Source organism: Crassostrea angulata, chromosome 2 (assembly GCF_025612915.1).
Source record: "Crassostrea angulata isolate pt1a10 chromosome 2, ASM2561291v2, whole genome shotgun sequence".
NCBI lineage: Eukaryota > Metazoa > Mollusca > Bivalvia > Ostreida > Ostreidae > Magallana > Magallana angulata.
The window spans coordinates 48,418,208-48,438,081 of NC_069112.1; the positions used below are offsets into that span (position 1 = coordinate 48,418,208).

A 19,874-nucleotide genomic window follows, 5' to 3' on the forward strand; every position below is an offset into this window, starting at 1 on the left:
AAGCTTAGTTGGTTGTTAAATACTTACAATGTCAATATATGATTATATTGATAAGCTTATAAACAAAATCGTTTCATTAAAATTACTCAGTGTGTCTTTTCAGTCGGTAATAAACATTTGCGGATGTAGATATATTTTTCGGGTTTCGGGGTTCCAGGGCTTTGCTATGAAATTTCAGAGAAATTTGAATATTCCAGACGAGGGAAGAGGGGTGTATACCCCAGCCCACCTTTTGATCTGTGCATGAATAACACTAGATCATGAAAACGTTTGAATACACAATAACAGATCCCAAATATCTGTCCTTTGAATACTCGGATTAAATAATGATTATTGACAGCAAATCAAACAAATAAGGGTCATTTTGTTTTATTTCAATCCTGAAAATATATATATTTGAGAGTGGATATGTTATGTTTTCCGATGGAAATTTATATATATATATATATATATATAGAGAGAGAGAGAGAGAGAGAGAGAAGGGGTGGTAACCGATGAAAGTGCCGCCTGTTGTTCAACTGCCTCATGCGTCCCCCAAGCTCGAAGATATAATTTAAAAAAAAACATAATTTCATTCACAAGCTGCTTATAAACATTAAATGAGTCAGAGCAATTAACCAACAATAATGTGGTTTCAAAATGAATTGATCTCAATCAGAAAAGCTTTTTGTTTTTGTTTTTTTTCAACATGCACATTCTGAATAGGAAGTCCGAAGAGCCGTTGTCATGAGGTGTCAATGGTTTTTCCAACCACAAGGCTGATTCATTGAAGGTAATATCAGGTTATCCACACATATTTTTCCATACAAATTGTTTAATGTTTGGAAAGTATATCAATGAATAAAAGTAATCTGTTTTAAATATGAACTTTCAAAACGAAAATTAATATTGTTCTTGAAAAGCAAAAATAGATTCTTGTTGTAGAACAATGAAACATTCTCAATCAAAAAGCTCGAAGATTTTTTAAAAAGCAAGCGCATTTTGAATAGGAAGTCGAAAGAGCCGTTGTCATCAGATGTCAATGGTTTTTCCAACCACAAGGCTGACTCATTGGAGGTAATATCAGGTTATGCACTGATTTGTCCATAAAAATTGTTTAAAGGAAGTGAACATGAAAAAATTATCAAGGGCTCAAATTTGTCTGTTTGATGTGTATAATGATATCTGAAAACCGTTTAGACAGAGCTTTCCTCAGTAAAAAGATATACCACTTAGCATAACTAATTCTTGCAATCCATGAGCGCTGCCATATTGTTAAAATCATTACCTCCCTGCTGGGTTATCTCTAAGCATCTAAGAGAGGGCAGCACTGATGCTGCCGTCAGTGAGACACATTGCATTTTTACACACGTGTAGTAACAGGGATAAAATGCCATCATCAAAATGTGAATGGAAACTTGAAAGGAATGTAAAGAGTTGTCATTTTAAACAGTGTTTATGGAGGAAGATTTTGGATCTCAGAATGATGCATTCCCACCAGCAGTTAATGTGACATGTAACTAGAATGGAATGTCCGTGGATCAGTGTTATTGTGACCTATTTTTTCTTGCACTCGGGAATTTCTTGTTTATGAGTTTGAACATTATGTGTGTTACATAAATGAGCACACAAGGTGCGCATTGCACAGCATCCTGACTTTTAAAAAGTGTCTTAGTCCTGTTATTCTTCTGACAGCATAAACAGAACCTGCGTACATATCATCAAGATCTTATGTATAAAACAAACAAATCAGAAAAATTTCCAGGGCATTTAAATAAAAAGTAACGGTAAGAAACCCCAAATGGAAAATGGAATTACAATTTTATATTAATCTAAATTGAAATCTAAAAACAGCATTTTATTTATGTAAACACTGACTGCCACATGCATCTCCGTACAAACATCTGGAATGTGATGGTCTTATATTTCACAAATTAATTTATCGATATTCATTTTTTGTACAAATCATAAATAGGTATCTGAGGTTCATTTAAAGAAATGTACTAAATCCTTGTCTTCTGATGACAGTACACAAAATTTTTCTTCACATCAAGGCATAATTTTTCTCCTCAACTTTTATCAACTCTGTACATAAACACTGGCCTAGTTCCAACATTGACCCAGTCACCAGCAGCAATGTGGCTTATCTACGTCAGAGAACAGATGCATGCTGGGGAATAATGGATTACCTCCATAAACCTTTCACTGAGAGTGTTAAATTGATAAAATCTCTTGATGGAAATAAACAAATAGGTAACATACCTCATTTTTAAGTTTCAAAAGGCTTTTATAATTTATTAAGCAACAATTATTTTTTTCATGTTCACTTCCTTTAATTGTTTTTGAAGGGGGGGGGGGATTGTATCAATAAATGATAGTAATCTGTAATCTGTTTTCAATATGAACTTAAAAAACGAAAAGTTATTTTGTTCTTGAAAAGAGAAAATAGATTCTTGTTGTAAAATTTGTACTTTTCATCATCAAATATTGGGAAACCCATTTCCTTAGTAAATCTGCACTTTAACTAAAAATACTTAGTGAAACTGTTGAAAGTAATCTGAATATAAATGAGACATAAATAACCCTGACAAATTATAAGTTTTAGGTTTCGTGGAAAATGCTGCTTTTTAAATTAAATATACGGTACAGGCAACGCGGATCCCGTATTGGCCTGCGTTACCGTCACGGTATTTTTATCGTTCCCGCGATACACCATCGCGGTTTTTGATCACGGTATGGATTGCGACCGTGATGACACCGCGACGGTGTGATTTACCGTTATTCCTGCTGCTGCTTGTTGTTGTTACTTTACCTGTGCTGTACATTACAGGCAATGCAGGTCGCGTAAATCCACTTCAAATATGCAACTTCAGATTTAAGCATAACAGCTGCATTGTAAATAAATTGTGGTCCGTATAATTATAAAATTAATAAATTATATTTATGAAATACAATTTCATGAAATTGGAAACTACATTCGAATTACAACATAACATAATTATTGTGCTGTTGAATTTTGTGATGTGTAAATAAGAACACATATCTTTGTACTTGACGTGCTTTTTTCAGTTATTATTTCTATTAGTTAATAATCCTGTTTTCATAACAATCTTAAAATTAAATATTTTCATAAGATGAACTCGTATCAATGCAGAGCAATTTCATCTTCTAATTTTATAAGTTGACACGCAAAGCGCCGTAAACTGTCAATACATGACTTGTGTATATGTTTTAAATTGAGAAATGAACAAATGTCGGGAATTAACTAAGAAATCTATTTTTCCATTCAATAATAAAATTATCATTCATATATAAAGTTGGTGCTGCGTTAAAGCACATGTAATCATAACGTGTATCAGTATGCGTTTCCTGTGTATACATATGTACATATAAAGTTTAAGTCACGCTCATTTTCTGTGTATACATGTAGTGATTAACAAACTCAGGGTAGAAAACGACATGTCCTTGAGGGTTTTCACACCTATTCACGACAAAAGAAAAAGTCTATATCGCGTACGGCTTCGTCTAATCGCACAACACCTTACGAGAGAGAGAGAGAGAGAGAGAGAGAGAGAGAGAGGAGAGAGAGAGAGAGAGAGACGTTTAGGCGTAATTCAACGTACACTTATGTGAAATATACTAATATCCAATACTAAAGATTCATAAAATTAGTACAGTAAAACACGCTTATAACGAAGTCCCAGGGACGGCCAATTTAACTTCGTTATAAGCGTAATTCGTTATATCCGCCAAGTTTACAATTTGAAATAGAGACTTGGGGAATGAAATTCACTTCGCTGTAAGCGTCAATTCATTATATGCGTGTTCGCTATAACCGTGTTTTACTGTATTCATAAAAGAATATGGTACACTGTGATTGAATCCATCAGGCAATTTCAGATTTGAGTCCACGTGCTGCACCTGTCAATCAAATCAACCCGCTAGCTCTACCACGTGTTTCCTCCATGATAAAGTTTCGTTCTATTAGTTTTATTTTTAATAAAGAAAATAAGAAGTATGTTTAACGGTTAAGTTTTTTTTACAATGTTCGTGATGCATGATATACTGTGTTTGGAAAGTTTAATTCGTTGTGTTTTTTCTCTATCTCTCGTTTAGTTTATAATGAGGGTTTTTTGCGGGAAGAAACATCTTCAACACGTTTAGCGGTTAAAGAACGCAGTAAAATGAATCAATTATTTGATATAACTATTAGTAAAATTGTTTAATATGCATGTAGACTTCTTCTTGGTCAATCGTTACACAGATTATTTGCCTGCCTCATTCCTGTGTATTCTGTGCGTTCAAGCGTAGAGTGATTTCCTTTCAGTGCAACGGTTTCACACCTTTGTGTAAAACAATTGGGACTAAAGTCAAATAAAGTTAACTTCGACAGTCATAAAGCGGTGGGGGGGGGGGGGGGGGGTAAGGTTACGATAACGGGAAACGGGTTTACATATTCGAAGTAGCTTTACATTCAATAAGATTACATGTACATGCCCACATAAAATGATATCAATACATTTACTGAAATGTTTAAATGGTTTTTTTTATCGGCATGAAATGCAAAACTTTCAAAACATGTTCTTAATTTCCTTGAAATGTGTAAGAACATCAGAACGGTTTAACAACATTTCCTTCTCAATTTTTTTTATCTAGTTATTCTGTTGAGAGAGAGAGAGAGAGAGAGAGAGGCTCGGTCGCGAGCGAACGCTAACCTCCGTCACGGCGGGTAGCTGGTACACCATCACGACACCATGACATGGGATACCCACAATATCTTTCGATTACATAATTTTATGCAACTCTGTGTATCTCTAAGGCCCCTTACTCTCTCAATCAGACTGAGTCTTGAAGAACACACGGCTTCGCACTTAAAGATTGTCGTCGCAAACGTAACGCACTAGAAAGTGGGAATCCTCGCGCAATGACAAACGACGAGACATACACGTACCTAAAGTAACGCAACACGAATTCACTGAAACGTGAATTCACAAAAAATGTTCTTTACACTTAGTAGACCTTGTAAAAAACGAACGGAACGTGCTTAAAATACCGGGTTGGTAATTTTATAGGAAACCCTAATTTTTAATCACTTGCTCATCATTAGTTGACACGCATGGACTTCAAAACAAACAATACAAATGTAGGCGGACCAATTAATTAATTGTTAAGAAAACACAATCACACTGCGTATACATTTATAATTTTATTGGCAATTAAAATCATTTCATGATAATTTTTAATTTAACGACCTTCTTAAAATATGATAATGGATTCGAAAATATTTTATTTGCAATTGCTGCAGAAGTATTAAATTAAATATTTTTATAATTTATTTAATAGCTATGAAATAAAAAAAAATAGTAAAAAAAAGACTTTAAGTATTTCGATTATAATCTCTGTCAAAATCTGGTTAAATATCGTCATTAAATATAAAGAAACATGCAATTGATTTGTCATTCGGGGAGATAACTCCCGCTTGTATACGATACTTTTCAATCGATAATTTTACCGTGGCGGGGACAGGTAGATGATGAGTTTACCGTGATGGGAACGCGGTATACCTGTCTCACCTGGCCGATCACCTCGATGTGTTTATACCGTGACGGGGCGCGGGAAACACGGGATCCGCGTTGCCTGTACTGTAGTGGACTAGACAAATATAGAAACTATTCAAATAGCTTCGTTTTAAGACAATTTTTAGAAATTTGTCCATAAAAATTATTTAATCTTTTTAAAGGGGGGGGGGGTGTATCAATAAATGATAGTAATCTGTTTTCAATATGAACTTAAAAAACGAAAAGTTATTTTGTTCTTGAAAACAGAAAATAGATTCTTGTTGTAAAATGTGTACTATTCATCATCAAATATTGGGAAACCCATTTGCATAGTTTATATGCCTTTTAACTAAAAATACTTAATGAGACATAAATAGCCCTGACAAATTATAAGTTTTAGGTTTCGTGGAAAATGTTGCATATAGAAACTATTTAATAGATTCGTTTTAAGACAATTTTTAATTCTTTATAGCTTCTTTTAACCTGTTGAAACGTAAGGACCGGGTATTTAACAAATGCAAAATCGTCTATAACTCTAGTAAGTCTATAAGTCTATACTAAATTGAATTCATATTGACGGAGTAATTATTTTTTTATGGCAAATTTAAACAAGAAAGGACATAAGGCCTCGGACAACCACCAGACACATTTTTTTGAAGCTGAGTTTATTGCCTGGGACAAGCAGAACCGTGGGTATCTAACAACTGAGGAATATGTTAACCTCTTTGAATTCCTCCAATATGGAGATAGCTCCGAAATAATTGTAAGTATACATTATAAAACTTTTTCGGACATTTCCGGGATAGACACAACTCAGCTGCCAGAAAATTGCAAATACATGTATCATTGAAAGACGGTATAATAATTGACATTCAAACTGTAATTATACAATGGCCGATTATAAATTTTTTTACCATGAAACAAATGAAAACTTAATAGAATAATGTTTTTAGATTGCAACATTTTCATTTACTCTCCAAAACAAGTTTCCCTTAAATGTATATAAAGTTATCTAAAGGTACATTGTACTTGAATGACAAATGTATTATACAAATGTATTGCGTGCAAATATACCCAAATGTTTGGTTTATTGCATGTAACGTCATTTGTTACTCGTTACAGTTGAAAGAAGTGACATACAAATGATATGTTTTATTGTAACCGAAAAATTTATAAACTATTGATTATTTTCTTTCAGGAGCTGTTAGGATCTATAATACAGGGAAGAGATAGATCAAAGAACATTACTATGGAGCTACATATGGATGTCATGAGTCGCCCGGGGGTCAAGGAACGGTATTCTATTATATAATTATTTATTGTGTTAATATCAGTTCTATACATAAAACATAAGTCATAAGACATAGGTTTCAGGGTCCCTGTTCATTCAGCATATAATGGTGTACATATAGTATCAGATGTAAGTAATATCGGTGTTAATTTCTATATGCATGAATCATACAGAATTATCACATCATTTTTATTGAACGGCTTTTAATTATAAACTGTTTCCATTTATTGCTAAAAGTCGTGAGAAATTCTTTAAAAATATGAATAACCAAATTTAGCGAATTTACGAAAGTAAACATTCCCCTTTTTAAATGGATTTCCCTTCCCGTGGACTTGTCTTTTCATTATTATTTTGCTTTTAAATAGATCGGAAATTAAGAAAAACTATGTCACGTAAATGACGTGCAGAGTGGTTAGAGTGTAACTATTGAAAGGGCTCAATGACAGTGGCCTCTTTATACTACAGTGTAAATAAATCTCCTTCATCAGAAAATTTCTTTGTAAAAATTACAGAATAACATATCAATTTTAAAGAAAGATTATATGTAACTTTAATTCATCATGAATTCTAAACTCCCTTATGTCAATGAATATGTTTACCACTATTTTAGTACATCCCGACACAGAGATTTCTTCATGACGTTCGCCGACGGGAGTGATACAGCAACTAGAAAACAAATATTGCAGCGTTACGAGCAAATAATGGGAGATCAGTTTACAGAGGAGCATAAGGAAAAGATCTATAACCTTAAAATAGGTTTTGATGGTAAAGTGACTTACGAGGATTTCCTTCGGAATTACTTGATTGAGAGAGGGCAAGCGGGAGCGTCTCGTTGTAACATGTGTGAAAAGAAATAAAAATATGCACTAATGTGGTATCATATAATATTCGTGGGCAGCAATTTTTGTGGATTGATTTGAAATTGCAGCTTTATGTGTAGGTAAGCATGTTTCAAATGATCCTACAAATCGAGTACGTTTCTAGAAATAGTGCTGAAATGAACAATTAAGTTTGTAGATCAACTTACGTAACAAAGTTAAGTGTTTTAAAAATATGGGTAATAATGATAACCAAAAGTTAGTTTTAAGCAGTAGAAGGTAGAAATAGTTCTTAAAATAAATACAAATAAAGAAAATTGTTATTATGAATCTTTACATTTGTATCATGTTAAAATGTGTTTTAGAATGAGATTATCATTTCGTTTGCTTTGACATACGTACTTACGTGTAATACATTAAATTAAAACAGACGTATACAAACAACTTTGAATATATCTCGGATTAAATGTTTGTAAATATTACATGTATTGTATAATCATTTATCATATAAAAGCAATTTCAACTATTTCTGTCAACCCATTCAAATATCTCCGCAAATTTATCTTAATGCTTTTAGATTTATCATAAAGTTTGTCAATTACAATGAAGCGAAATTAAAATTCAACATATCAAACAGTGCCATGTAAAAATACATAGTTATGTATCTTATTTTTATGATCGTAGTTTTTGCTAAAATTAGCTAACTATTCATCATGAAAAGAAAAATGTACATTTTTATTGTGAATGATATTCTTTTATGTTGTAGATGTACATAAGGCGTTGTTCAGATTTAAAAACAAATAATATTCATTATAAAAATAACAAAAATATTCCAAAAACGTTTTTCAATTCCAGAATTCCGGAGTCAGTCTGCTGTTTATTTTAACGTTTATGAACTTAAAAAAAAAACTTCTGTAACTTCTTGCCACACTGTAATTTATTGTACATTTGTATGTATTGAATAAAAAATGTTCTGCCTCCTTCCTTGTACTTGTATAAGAATTTAGATAGAAACTTTAAAACCATTGAATTTGTTTAAAGATGGCATTTGTTAGGATAGAATTGGTAGAGAATATTACTTTTGGAAGGAAATCAGAGATTGTTATGAGAGAGAGAGAGAGAGAGAGAGAGAGAGAGAGAGAGAGAAAGAAAGAGGCCCCGTTCGGACAAACGTACAAACAGTGGATTCAGCTCCGCTTTAAGATATCATCTTTTCCAAATATTTCATCCGTCATTTGCACTTAAAATAGATCTTGAATATAATAAGAAAACATGCAATATTTTTCCTTTATGTTATTATTATGAATGCTAAAAGAATTCATACCTATACATCCAATTTCTTTACCCCCAATTGTCGATATGATGATTGATATCTTTCCTTATTAAATATTTTGAAATAAAGCTTAATCAGTTTTTTCTATGATAAGTTGACAAGTTCTGATGATTGATTAATCCTGTATCATTATGCAAAACTTCAATTTCTTCTCTATTCATTTTAGACGAGTAATGTAATATTGAAATCATGTATATTCCATACATAGTAGAAAAATATTACTCCATTTGAGCATTGTGACGTCATTCTTAGAGTATTATGAGGCCACGGTTTTTTACCAAAATTAAAACTTGTAAAACAAAATGTTTACTGTTGATGTTCATTATTTGCCATTTGTTCAAAGGCAGTCAAAAGTAAGATATAATCGTTACGATTTTGATTTATGGTCATTAAATTCCATGATGCCAAAGTCATAATGTAACTTTTTTTATTTTTCTAAAATTTGATAAATTATTTTTTTTTTCATTGCCATCTAATATAAAATTGCTTTTCTTTAATTTGGGAATACCATGAATTCCGTACTATCAAATTAACCAAAAAATTTTCAGATAATATTAATGATCTAAACACTGTCAAAACTAAAAGCCCAACAAAATCAACATGTATTGTGTCTAAAATTAATTTTTTAATAGTATTCAATATTTATGTGGAATTGAAATAAAAACCAATCTTCTAGGAAATGACATTTGATTTTATAGATCATGAGAATTTAAAAAATCTTGTTTAAAAAGATTTTTTAGTGTATTCATTATTCATGTTCAATTGAACTGAAAATCTATCTTCTAGTAAAAAATATTTCATTTTAAAAATTGCCAGAATCATGATAAATCATAAAATAATACCTTTGATGAATTTTCCACTTTGACACTTTGAATTATCCACTTAAGTGTAAAACTTTTCTTTAAGAATAGAATTAACATTCAATATACATATACATTAAAAAAATCTACTTTCAACGTTACTATTAAAAATCCGTAACAAACTCCCAATTTTTTTTAATTTGAAAGATCTACTTATTATTTACCTACACACAGGATAAACCTCTGCCATTCAGTCAACTGAATGTTAACTGAATGGTCTGGAAAGGTGACTGAATAGCTATGCCATTCCTCCACCTTTCAGTAATCATTCAGTCACATTTTAGTTGACTGAATGACAGAGCTTCATCCTGTGAAAGTTTTAAATGAGGAAGTTAAACATTAATGAAACTTTTGTTGAAATAAACACCAATTAACATATAGCCTTGTAACCTTGTCATAATGATGTGTCTTTAGAGCACCACTGTTTTATTTTTTATTTTTTGTCATAAAAAATAAAACAGACACATCATTATGACAAGGTTACAAGGCTGTACAAAAAATACAGTGAAATGCATAATATTTTGTTTGGAAATTCAATTTACCTGTGTATTTTGTGTCTAAACATTCTAAATTACTTTTACTTACCATACTAAACAACAAAGAACTATATATGATAAGAGTTAAATTTGGCCCCCATAATTCGCCATTTTTTAAGTGTTTCGGGTACAATAAAATGTTAACTAATTTTTTAGAAGAATTGATATAAAATATATCTTTCATCTATTTATTTGATTTGTTTGCACTCACTGGCAGTATATGACGTCGGAAGTGACGCCATTTCTATAATTCAATCAAAATCAGCAAAAAATTGACATTTTTCTTATCTATTTACGAATGGGAAATATAGAGCGCATGCTTGAACAAGGAAAATATTTTTGTCACTTATTAGTCTTGGCTAGATACATCTCTGATTAAAATATTTTATTTGTTCAAGAATGCGCTCTATGTTTTCGGAAGGAAAAAATGCTTGAAAACAAGCTGTTTTACGCTAAAAATGCAAAAATGGTGGGAAAAGGTTGTCTTTACAATGTCATTATTCTAAATTGTGGGCACTTGAACCAAAATGAATATTATGTAAACACATCACATACATATCTGTACTAAGAAAACAAAGAATGATAGTAAAATGATAATGTTCATCTTAAGGGGCCATTTTAGGCCCTTATCATATATACATGTAGTCATTTAAAAATTATTTTCGCTATTAAGATAAAAGAAAAAATTAAAAAGAAAAGAAAATATATTCCAGATGACTAAAACATGTATTTATTTATCATTTAATTGATTAATATATTTACATTGTAATTACAATTTTTTGGTTAATCTGTGTTTACATTTTTTTTTTGTATTTCAGCAAAAGTTCCATTAATGTTCGGTCATAATCTTTAATTATATACTTATTTTTGCAGGTATCAGTAGACAATTAAATATTTTCTTGATGAATTGATCTTACAGTTGAATTATTTTTGAAATATTCAGGACGGACATTATTATTTTCATTTTTTTAAATTTAGGTAAACATAGGGATTTAATTAGTGATATTTAAAAAAACGTTTACTGTGGATTCAATAATTTTTGGTGGCCATTTATCGTGGATTGGGGTTTTTTCGGGGGGGGGGGGGGGGGGGCTTATTCATGAAGATGTAATTTCGAGGTGACGTCTGTTTTCAGTTTCAGTAAAAAAGATGACTATTTCAAAAATTGTTTTCCTAAAGGATGTAATTCGAAGGGAGGGGGGTGGGGCTACCCTCGAATACCACGAAAAATACTATGAAATTCAATTATTCCACTGTATTTGTGCGAAGAGTTTTGATTTCAAAGATGATAGGAACTGAATTAATTGTGAACACTTTTTGTAAAGAAATTAATTCTGTAGCTGACAGTATATCTAAATGAAGAGGAAGGACCCTATTTATAATGCAATTAGTCACCAGCAATTTTTCAGAAAACTTTGACATCTCCATGCATGAACTCAGAAATAGTTATTTGACAAACCAGCACATAAAGCAAAAAAAATGTTAAATTAATGATCGTTATTAATTAAACTCCCACCTTGAAACTATGATCGTTTTAGAAAAACAAAATCAATTAAACCAAAATATTCAAAACACGAGTGTGGAAAGCTCCGATTTGTTTTCGTCTTGTAATTGTTTACACACATGGGATTCGAGGGGGTTGAAAATGCAAAGGCCATGTTTTATATCTTAAAAATAATACATGTATTTATGAATACAGGTGAGCTTGTCACTATATCAACATACAGTCTGTCAATGACTTCCAAACAATAAAGCTACAGCATAAATGAAAAAAAAATTGAAAGAGGATTTTACCTTTGACATTTTTTTCCATCGAAAGCAATAGGCACATTTATTAAATCATAAATTACTGTCTTAATGTATGATATTCCCTCTGTAAATTTCAAATATAGATAACATAGTTATGTATTAATGTATTGTTTATAATGAGTGCTCATTGTATAGCAACACTTCAAACTTTAAAAAAAAATCATGAAACAAAATGTGATTTCATTATCCCCAAAATACGTATTTAGCCTTGGTATGATTCGATAAAGCTTAAAAATTAGAAGGAGGCATAATAGTTCCTATATGCAATAATGTAGCCGATTGTTTTTTATTTTTTATTTTTTTTGGGGGGGGTGGGGGTGGGGGGGGGGCTACAACTCCATAGGATCTCTGTAATTATGCAATTGTGGGGGTGCACATGATTCACTCCCGCAGCTATTTCGATTTGAATCGTATATAAATGACAATAACATTTGCATTTGCATTTCTTACCTGAACTCAAACATTGTAGTGTATAATTGTCGCGTATGTCAACAACTAAAGTTGAATTTGTCCGCCATATATACAAACCTTGATCGATTTTATTATGGGACAGCCAATGAGAATTCAGGAGCGGATCTTAAACTGAATAAAGCCATTCCCCAATTTTAAACATAATAAACGCGGTAAATATGAAATATGAATTCTTCATTCTTTAAATGACGTTTTAGTGATAGAATGAGGTTAGATTGCTATACACTATTTTTCATTCGATTATATCGTTTTTAGATTTTAAGTCATCTTGAAATTCTTTTCATTAAATCTAATAATCATTTAAATGAAGAATTATGAGAAAAGGAAAAATCCAATTAAAATATACTTTCCATTGATGAATTATAATCTCTTGTAGCAGAACAATTTTTTCATTATATCTACAAATCCAGCTTATAAGAAAGCATGCTTTCTATAAAACAACGTACTAGTATAAAAGAGAATAAAAAAGATATATTACCGACTTAAAATATTTTTATTCCTTTTTGCATGGTACATTTAATTCAAAGTCTATGATGGGGAACCTCCTTTTTGCATTAAATGTCATACTTAAAATACATTGTTGTTTGTCCCCCATACAGCCAGTTTTAACAAGCAAAGAATAATTAATTTATAAATGATTTTTTTAAAATAAAGAGACTAAATGGCGCATGATGTTTTTTTAAAATAAAATTTAATCATATGTTAAGTCAGACAAACCCTCATTAACGCATCTTATCAATAGAAAGACTTTGCAGGTGAGGTTAATTAATATAAAAAGAAACAATAACTAGAAACATCACTGGTTCTCATATGATAACCTATTATAAACATCTGAATGCGGAAACTTCATAAATATCATTTATCTCCTAATGATTCAATTAAAATTAATTTAAGCACGTGATACTGAGTTAAACTTATATCAAATTGATACATTTGTTGAATTCTATGCACGAATGTAGTGAAAGGGCGACTTGTTTTTGGCGATGTGCTCTTATATAAGATCCTCTGTGATCAAAATCTTTATTCCGAGAAATCTAGAAGCCATGGAAACAACTATATCAGTACTTGTGTTGGTGGTAGCCCTAATGGTAAGGCTGAATATATATATTCCTTTTTTTTTATTTAACATGCTATAACTTTCATTATTTTTATTCTATTGTCATGTACACATTTTGCTTTTCTTCTCTTCTAACCTTAGAGTAGTGAAAATAGTTTTTTCTCGTATGTAAGAGAAAAGAATTTCTGCTTTATTATGCCCTTTTTCAAAAAAGAAGAAGATCCTATTGCTTTACTGCTGTCAATCTGTATGTCGGTCTGTTGGTCAGTCGGTTGGTCGGTTGGTCATCCAACAACTTCCGGTTTCTGTTTACTAGTATTTTCTTCGCATAGGTTGCACATAATAAAATGAAATTTTTATACAGATTTATCATCCAATTGTGAAGGTCAAGTTTGATTCTGAGTAATGATTGAGCAGATTTTGACATAATTGGGTCTCTTGGGATTAAAAAGAAAATGCTACCTATTTGCAAATTTCGTTTATTTTCTTCGCAGAGGTCTAGAGTGCGAGGAGGATGGGGGCATAATTGTTTCGCAAACATCTTTTGTTAGTTTTCTCTATATTATTAAATTTCTATGTCATTCGTTTTTATCAATATTTTTAAAGTAAATATTGTACACATTAAAATAATGTAAATAATCATATGTCTGAAATTCGATATTTAAAAAAAAGAAAAAGATTTAATCATCCTTATTTTGATAAGCACAATGCAACGTGGCTCAGCCAGTCATCTCTAAATACCACTAAAGGCATTTTTAAAAAAAATCCTTTTGGGGGGAGGGGGTGGGGGGCAAAGAAAACAAAATTATTTGGAATCAATAAATGGCACACTCACATTTGTTGTAAAGTTAGTCACACTAGTCACATTCGATTTTATATGTGTTTTTGTTTTGTTTTGTTTTTTTATTTATTTATTTTTTTTATTTTTTTTTTATTTTTTGTTGTTGTTTTTTTTGGGGGTGGTGGTAAAAAATATCAATGATAATCGTTTTAATAAAAAGAAAATAATAACTATCTTTAAAACACACATAAATACTTGACATACCAGTCAAACCAGTCGGTCAATCTGTCCTCCAACAATTTAGGTTTATTTTCTTCGTAGAGATTGTACATAATGAAATGAAATTTGTATACAGATTTATCATCCATTTGTGAAGGTCAAGTTTGATTCTGGGTAATGATTGAACAGTTTTTGGCGTAATTGGGCCTCTTTGGATTAAAAAGAAAAGAAAAGACGGTCTGCAAAAATGTGACAACTTTAGTGTTTTTATAATAATTATTTGATGTACTTGAAAATGTTGCCAAAAACACATGTAAATTTAAAGGTTTGTGTCAACCTAGTATTGACTCTAATGTTATCTACACGGGCAATATAAGAGTTCATTAAAGATCAGTCTCTTCATACGGTTCTCTCCTGTTCAACATGAATGCCCCCGGAGCTGTAGCCCTCGACTAATTGTGATGTTGTGGCACAGGATTATTTTTTAATCACCTCAATGGTTTTTGTCCAAAACCAACATCACAAGCACGGTCTGCACAAATGTTACGACGCTACAATTTATTGGCCAAGTAATGAAACAACTGATTCAAAGCAACATATCAAAATGGGCAGACGATATTCTAATATAAATCAAAAATAGTTATCCATATCTGTCGATATAACTTTAAGAATATTTGAATGCACGGGAACATGTAAACAATGTTACAAACAATATATCGAAACAATATTTCCGGAAACTCACACACCAGACTCAATTCCACGTATAACATTTCAATCATATTATAACAGAAAAGTGTCAAGAAAATACGTCCATGACACAAAACATGATAACATTAGCGATAGAAATATATCCATCTGCCTATATCTGTCTCTCAACTGTCATACCTGAATGACCTCACAAGTAACGTGAAATCAGGGCTGCGTTAAGATCGTAGCTGCTACGTAGGGTACGTAGTTAAACGATAAGCTAGCCTAGCCGCTACGTAGATATTCTTAGCCTAAATATTCTATGCTAAGCATCAAATTTAAGATTTTCAACAAATAACACTTACAATGTATTTTTCTTTAAATGAATTGAAAAAAATCCAGAATATGTCAATAAATTAAAAAAAAATCATACTCTTATTTGCAAACTATGTATTAAAAACGTGTGTTTGGTTCCAGGGCTTTCCTTGTAGAAGTATTCCGAACACAGACTACACAGCTTATGGTCATTACAATACGTATGGTGGTGGTGGAGGTTCTCACTATCCATACCCAGGATATCCACAAGGTGGACCAAACTATCCATTTCGAGGATCAAACTATCCATTTCCAGGCTATCCAAATGGTGGATCCAATTATCCTTTTATCGGACAGCCTCATTATGGTGGTGATCTGAATCTTCCCGAGGGTAAAATTTATACCTAACCCCCAATATTTGAAAACTGTTTTTTTTTATGTATTTAAAAAATAATCTATTGCAGAACGCTTATTCTTGCTTTCTAGAATGTTTAAGGATACCAACTGATTTTATTGTTGTATATAAAGCACTAGTGAAACTGGTGAAGCTTAATGCTATATCTCTTTTTTCTTATTATTATTAATTCATTCTTAAATGTTAATGCATATTCATTGTATGATTCATAGATATAATGTAATCTTGGTTTCCTCTAATGAAAACACTATCTTTTACAGCAATTTCAGTACAAATATTAAACTCTGTCCAGTTTTTACTATGAAAGTTATAATTGCATATTCTGGCATTTAAAATGAATTGAGAATAAATCGTGATTAAGTTATCCTGATGAAGTTTACAATAGGTATTCAATTGATTTTATCAGATTTTATTATTTTTTATAAACCATAAGAAAACATCGTATGCCTTAATACACATTGTATGTATTTAAATGATGCTTACCAATTTATAGGCTGCGACTCCTTTACTTGTATTGTTGCGACTTGCCAGATATCAAGGTGTAGAAATTTTCCTCAAGCTCGTTGTGTGTAAGTACAAATATATTTATATCGATATATTTATTTGCATGTCAACCTCATCTTACCTCACGTCACCTGACATATTCCTTACCTTACCCATACCTTACCTTACCCATACCTTACCTTACTTTGTCTTACCTTATCTTACCTTACCTTACCGTCTGTTGGTCAGTTTAAGTTTAATTTTTGATGTTGTTTATATACATGAAGGTTATCTCATTATCAATAATAACATCTTTGATTTTAGTGGTTTTTGCAATAGCTGTGTTGCACGATTTTTCGTCGGAGGAGTCAATGTAACTCCCTTCTGTGGAGGATCAACACCCCCAGGAAGACCACACAAAAAGTACTAGTCGGATGTTGTTGAATTTACCTTCCAACGTTTATAAATTATTATAAAATAAAACAATATATCAGCATTATTTATCGCTTTATTGTACTTTTTTCTTTTATTTTCGATAGCAGTCACAACATTACAATTATCGAATGAAATTATACGCAACCAATCATCAATTATTTTCACAATAGCTTACGTAGAAGCAAATGGTACTTTATGTATATCTTTCTTAAAAGAATTTTTAAAAACAAAGTAAACTATCATTCAAAGCAGTTCAAATTGAAATTACCATAAAAATGATTTTCAAAGGAATGCAAAAATCTTTGATTTGACGTTCAAATGTTACGTGTATCAAGTTGCAAAACATGCAATCAAATATGTTCGCTGATATGAATTGAAGTGTGAACAAGAGACTAGATGACTAGGCGAGACCGATGTTTTAGAAAAACTCATCCCCATCTTCACTTAAAAAAATAAACCAATCAGGATAACAATATCCAAAATAAAAATATGTAAGAAAAATAAACTGTCAAATCAGATTTTTGCAAATAATACTATTTTCCTACTCACTGACCCAATTTTATTATCTTTATCCATTTCAATGATTATTTATTCAATGAATACCAATTTACGAAAGGATAAAAAATTAAGAATAAGACTTTTACTTAATATCTCATTAACTTACACTATTATACATGTTTTTTCACTCAACAAAGCTCGAGCATTTGGATATTAACAGTAAAAGATTATTAATGATCATTTAGGAATTGCAATGTTTTAAAAGATATGTAGATTTATAATCAAATTAATAACTATTATCTTAAGAAGGTCGCTATAAAATGTGAGTAGTGATTACCATTACCACATAGATCCGTACACAATACAGAGAGATATAGAAAGAACAGATATCTACTATTGATGATAATAGTAGTTCTATTAAGTAACAAAATATCTAAATTCTGGTTGCACACCTGCATAATGTATCAAAGGAGACGTACATCGGAATTTATTAAAAACGTGTTCAAACATTGGAAGCATTATACTTTGTATGCTGGTAAAGAAACGTTCTTTTTACACGAAAATCTTATTAGAAGAAAACAAAATAAAAAGTGTTTCAAGTGCACAGAAATAGGCAAAAGATTGTTATATTTTACGCAAAAGATTGTTATATTTTACCAATGTTCATCAAAAATAATGTTTCAGGTAACGAACACGTATTTGATGAACACAATGGTTGCGACACTGACATGTCAAAAATTCGAAACATAGAAATAAGGCATGTAGTACAATTATATTCCAAGTGTTGATTTTACTGCTTCGTATCATACAAAGTAAGTTTTGTTGTACTTCATCCCTGATTCCAACATATCGTAGTGGACAGTGCACTTTCTTTTCACCGCTGCGACCAGAGTTCGATCCTTGTGATCGACAGTGGTTGTATGTGATTGGGTATGCGGTCGCCCGCTTGGACACGTGGATTCTCTCCGGGTACTCCGGCCTTTCCCAACACCAATGACCCCCCTCGCGCTAACATCCGTGCCAACGAGAGATATTGATATAAATTGTAGAATTTGCTTTTCAAACTTTCTAAAACAAAAATAAAGTTCAGTTCACTCATTTCTATAATCGGAATTTCAAGATTCAAGAGATGATTGAAATTCAAATTTGAGAGGATGTACGAAAACCATTCACACAAATTTTCTGCGATATTGATGGTTGCCCTTACGGTAAGTTTATTTTTTTAACGCCTTTTTATCTTTTTATGTAAAATATTAACTCCTTTGAATACCATTTGATATCACTTTCATTTCCTTTTTTACATTTTATTCATAAAGAATGTAATATGTGTTTCTTCAAAATTCGTTCTAAAAATTATAAAGACTTGTAGACGTTCCTTTTTTACTCTGTATATACATCTGACAAATAATATCTATACGTACTAGTTTAATTTCATTTCACAGGGAGTAAGACATAAAATGAAGAAACTTGTGTTTTTTCTAAATTGTATAATTTAACACGAGGTATTTTTTATTTCTTAAATTATATCAAGACACGAATATAGCGAGTTTTATTTTATTTTTCTGCCTGGTTTGTGAGGGTTTTCCCTTATATTGGAGAATACTATCCGAAAAGCCGGTATCACTATCATACACAAACAAATTATGATCGTTCCTATATACAGTCATAGCATAGCATTGAAATCTCATAGCATATCATTGAAATCTCATACCATAGCATTGGAATTTCATACCATAGCATACAATCTCATAAAATCTCATTTGTCATAGCATACCATAGCATACCATACAGCATTATTTTAACTCGGTTTTAAATGTTTTTATTTGAAAAACTAAATGTTCACATTGCAGATTTGTGGTAAACTTTGGCTTCTTATTATTTTACTTCAAAATGAGTGGAACCCTTCTGTGTATGGAGGCGTTTTTATTCAAATCTCACAGCATTGCATAGTAAACCATATCATTAAGCTCTTTATTTCTAATGTCTAGAATGGTCAATATGGATGTTTTTAATGCTATGTCAAAATTTAATATCGAGTTACGAGCGAGTTACAGATGTTAAAATTATTTGTTTTGTAAACAAAGCTCGATCCCTTTTTTGTTTACAAATGTGCTGTATTGTTATGTTTCAATCTAATGTTGGTTTGTTGTTGATAAACTTACTTATTAACACGTTGAAATCAGTTTATCATGTTTGCCACTAGTTATTCTGTGAAAGAAATGGTAATTTCTTTACTCTAAATAATTTGTAAAGACGAGATTTTAAATAAAAATATGACCTAACATGATGAATTTTTGTGCATAATTCAGTAAATTATGAGATCATGCTT

General features: G+C 31.3%; 2 protein-coding genes across 2 annotated transcripts; both read left to right on the forward strand.

The window, feature by feature from the left end:
* The first annotated feature begins 6,130 nt into the window (after positions 1 to 6,130).
* On the forward strand, positions 6,131 to 8,627 carry LOC128173223 (uncharacterized). The gene is made up of 3 exons (XM_052838944.1): positions 6,131 to 6,300; positions 6,736 to 6,833; positions 7,439 to 8,627. The coding sequence occupies exons 1-3, from the start codon at positions 6,133 to 6,135 to the stop codon at positions 7,683 to 7,685; spliced, it is 513 nt and encodes a 170-aa protein (XP_052694904.1). The 5' UTR covers positions 6,131 to 6,132; the 3' UTR covers positions 7,686 to 8,627.
* A 4,881-nt stretch (positions 8,628 to 13,508) lies between these two features.
* LOC128173227 (uncharacterized) lies at positions 13,509 to 17,103 on the forward strand. Its single transcript, XM_052838947.1, has 4 exons — positions 13,509 to 13,743; positions 15,877 to 16,105; positions 16,623 to 16,698; positions 16,937 to 17,103. Exons 1-4 carry the CDS (start codon positions 13,639 to 13,641, stop codon positions 17,040 to 17,042), a joined length of 516 nt encoding a protein of 171 aa, XP_052694907.1. The 5' UTR covers positions 13,509 to 13,638; the 3' UTR covers positions 17,043 to 17,103.
* The last annotated feature ends 2,771 nt before the right edge of the window (positions 17,104 to 19,874 follow it).